The sequence below is a fragment of the Primulina eburnea genome, chromosome 6, assembly GCF_022965805.1.
Source record: "Primulina eburnea isolate SZY01 chromosome 6, ASM2296580v1, whole genome shotgun sequence".
NCBI lineage: Eukaryota > Viridiplantae > Streptophyta > Magnoliopsida > Lamiales > Gesneriaceae > Primulina > Primulina eburnea.
Genome location: NC_133106.1, coordinates 4,534,213 through 4,537,309, shown reverse-complemented (window position 1 = coordinate 4,537,309; position 3,097 = coordinate 4,534,213). Strand labels below are relative to the sequence as shown.

At 33.8% G+C, this 3,097-nt stretch overlaps 1 protein-coding gene across 1 annotated transcript; it reads right to left on the bottom strand.

The window, feature by feature from the left end:
• Positions 1 to 602: 602 nt before the first annotated feature.
• Positions 603 to 1,208, bottom strand: LOC140835278 (probable calcium-binding protein CML46). Its single transcript, XM_073200766.1, has one exon. The coding sequence runs from the start codon at positions 1,206 to 1,208 to the stop codon at positions 603 to 605; it is 606 nt and encodes a 201-aa protein (XP_073056867.1).
• Between the last annotated feature and the right edge of the window lie 1,889 nt (positions 1,209 to 3,097).

Sequence of the window (3,097 nt, the reverse complement as noted above, 5' to 3'; positions counted from 1 at the left end):
CTCGATAAATGATAACTACTTGGATAGTCCGATGGAGGGTTGTTCAGTGAATTACCAATGATCACTCAACTATATGAATGGATATCTCCATGCCCTTACTAATATAACATGACATTTACACCACATATGTTATTTTCAAGCTCAAGCGATATTTATCCTTATTTTATATGGTTGATTCGATTAGGAACCTGTTTAGAATATATAGTACATTTCTCAATAAGTTTCATGATATTACGTTAAGATGCATACTTCATGACACTTATTATATATTCAAGGTTTTTATCTATATAGTTTTTATTTGTATACAATTAAAGTAAATGAAATAAATTGGATAGAATCGTAAAATATTATTAAAATAAAAATTATTTTTATATCAGAGTCAATAAAGTCCAAGCCACGACAAGTTGGCTCGCTAAACACCTACTTTAACATAAATAATATGAAATAGTACTAAAGTATCAAACACACGAGAAAATTCGATCTTGTCATTCGAGTACGACTCGAAGGGCATAATCCACGATCCAAGTGTAGGTCATATAGGGCTGATCGATGTTGATCAGTCTCATATAACACACACATAGGACGACGTGCTAGGATCCAATTTATCCCTTAGCGTTTGAGAAGCATTTCTCCATGAATATGACAAACTCACGAAAATCAATGAGCCCGTCTCCGTTCACATCAAAATCTCGAATCATCCTCTTGCAATCCTCCAAATCACACCCTTGTCTTAATCCCAGAGCACACAAAACTCTCCTCAACTCACTACAATCTATGAATCCATCCTTGTTCGAATCGAAAACCTCGAAAGTCTCCTTAATTTCCTCGAGGCTGGGCTCTTCTTCATCAAACAATGTCAAGAAATCATCTTCACCATAAAGCTTATTATCATGCCTATTTTCAGCACCCTCCATGGCACACCACACTCCTAATCTACTCATGACCAAGTTGATTTCCGAGATATCCATCGTCTTCTCCACATCGGAATATCTGTTATCGCGAATCGGCCCTTGCTGGCGGGCCTCGGAAGAATTGGATACCTGAGTTTTCTTGCCCCCAAAGCTGTTCCATTTGGTCGACAAAAACTTTGGAACACTTTGTAGGAACAGATCGAATCTTGAAAAACGATTCTCGATGTCCAAGTAGATGTTTTTGAACATCAGCCAAAATGCTGGAAAGGAAAAAATACTGTTTTCAAGATACTCCATTACTCGAATTTCAGTCTCCCCAACTCTATCTCTCATACACACACACACACAAACAAACACACACACTCTATCTCTTGGATATTCTTGTTGGTGTTTGATATATTCGATCACCATAAGATATAAATTTATACATCAGAACAGGCTAGCGTGTATAAAATCACACAATGGATGTTGTAAGGAAAGTTCTTTGTTTTGGCAACTTTTACAAGACAAAGTTTAATGATGTAACAACGAAGAATTTTTATGTGTGCAAGTGTGTATCCCCCATGTTGAAGCCAATTGTGTATAGATGTAGTCAAATTGAGGGAAGAACATGCGGAGAAAAGTGTTGTGAGTTTCTGGTTTCTTTCAATATTGGGAACTTATGGTGTAATTTCCAAGAAAGTAGTAAACTTGGATCCTAAGTTGAAATAATCAAGTCGGTATTATTTTTAGATAAGATATCTCAATTATACACATGGGATGGAGAGAGAGTAATATTAAAAAAAAGATAAAAACTTGTATGAGACGGTCTCAAGAATCATATTTTTTATGACAGATCTCTTATTTGGGTGATCCATTAAAAAATATTACTTTTTATACTAAGAGTATTTTTTTATTGTGAATATCGGTAGGGTTGACCCGTCTCACAGATAAAGATTCGTGAGACCGTCTCACAAGAGACGTACTCTTAAAAAAATACTTATAATAATTATACATGTGATGTCATTATTTTTCAATTTATAAAATTTAGTGCCATAAATAATGTCGCGACCTGAACATATGATACTTTATCATTCTATTTTGGGATGAAAGTTTCAAATGCATGATTCCTTCACTTGAATAAATTGTGTAAATTCACATTTTGACGTATGATTTTTAAATTAGACTAAGTCAATCTAGCGTGAAAGAGTCACTGTCATTACTTCGTTGGGAAAATAGTGGGAAGACTTGATTTTAAAAAAGGCTTTCATATCTGGAATACTCTTTGTGATGAAAATTTTATTTTAAAAGTTTATATTATATTTTTTCACACCAAAAATCCTAAAATATCAAAAAACATAATAGTTCTTCTCAAAAGACCATTTATCCGCTTGATTTAAAATCAACTAAATTTTAATGTTGGATTGTCGATCAGATACCGTATATATCTGTTAGACATGAATTTTATTGTGGCGATGATTAACTAAAACCAACAGACCAGAACAGTAGACTAACTTATCAAAAGCTACTGGTCTCATAAAACTAAACCAGTAGAAAGGAGAGTAAAACTAAACCAGTAGAGAACGTTTCATAACGTTGCTATCTTTATTGTTATCGTTAAAGGGTTCCTAGTACTAGTATTAATAGAAGCATTAAATACTATACGGAGTCATTTAATGCATTTTACCCAATTAAGTATGAAACAAGACTGATTGTTTTATAGCTTTTCTGCAGGAACTTCTTTTGGTAATAAAGCTGATTATATCAGTTATCTGGAGACATCCTCTGATTGTGAACGTTGAACTCAGTCGATTATATATACATGGATCAAATCCTTATACGACACGACACTTCGCATAATAGCATCTTTCAAGGAACAAAAGTTATCATCTCTCATCAGACAAATCTTGAAATTCCTTGAGTACTAAAAGTTCAACACAAAGAAAAGTAGCACACGCTTCATAGCTAATATCTGATCTTTTGAAGATCATCTTGTGCTACTGATTCTTACACTCTTCACAATCCTTACATCACTTATACTTTATCTAGAAGAGTTTGTAATCTGAAAAGAGTTTTTTCAGAACTTTGTGTTTCGCATTTTGTGAGTTGAGAAACTAAGAGTTTCAGTAGGCCGAGGTATAAGTCCTTCTGAAGTGGGTGTGTACAAGAGTTGTACTGTAATATCCAAAGTCTTTTAGTTATACCTT

Excerpts from the sequence above, each read along its gene's own strand:
- LOC140835278 (XM_073200766.1), bottom strand. The coding sequence starts at position 1,208 with ATGGAGTATCTTGAAAACAGTATTTTTTCCTTTCCAGCATTTTGGCTG.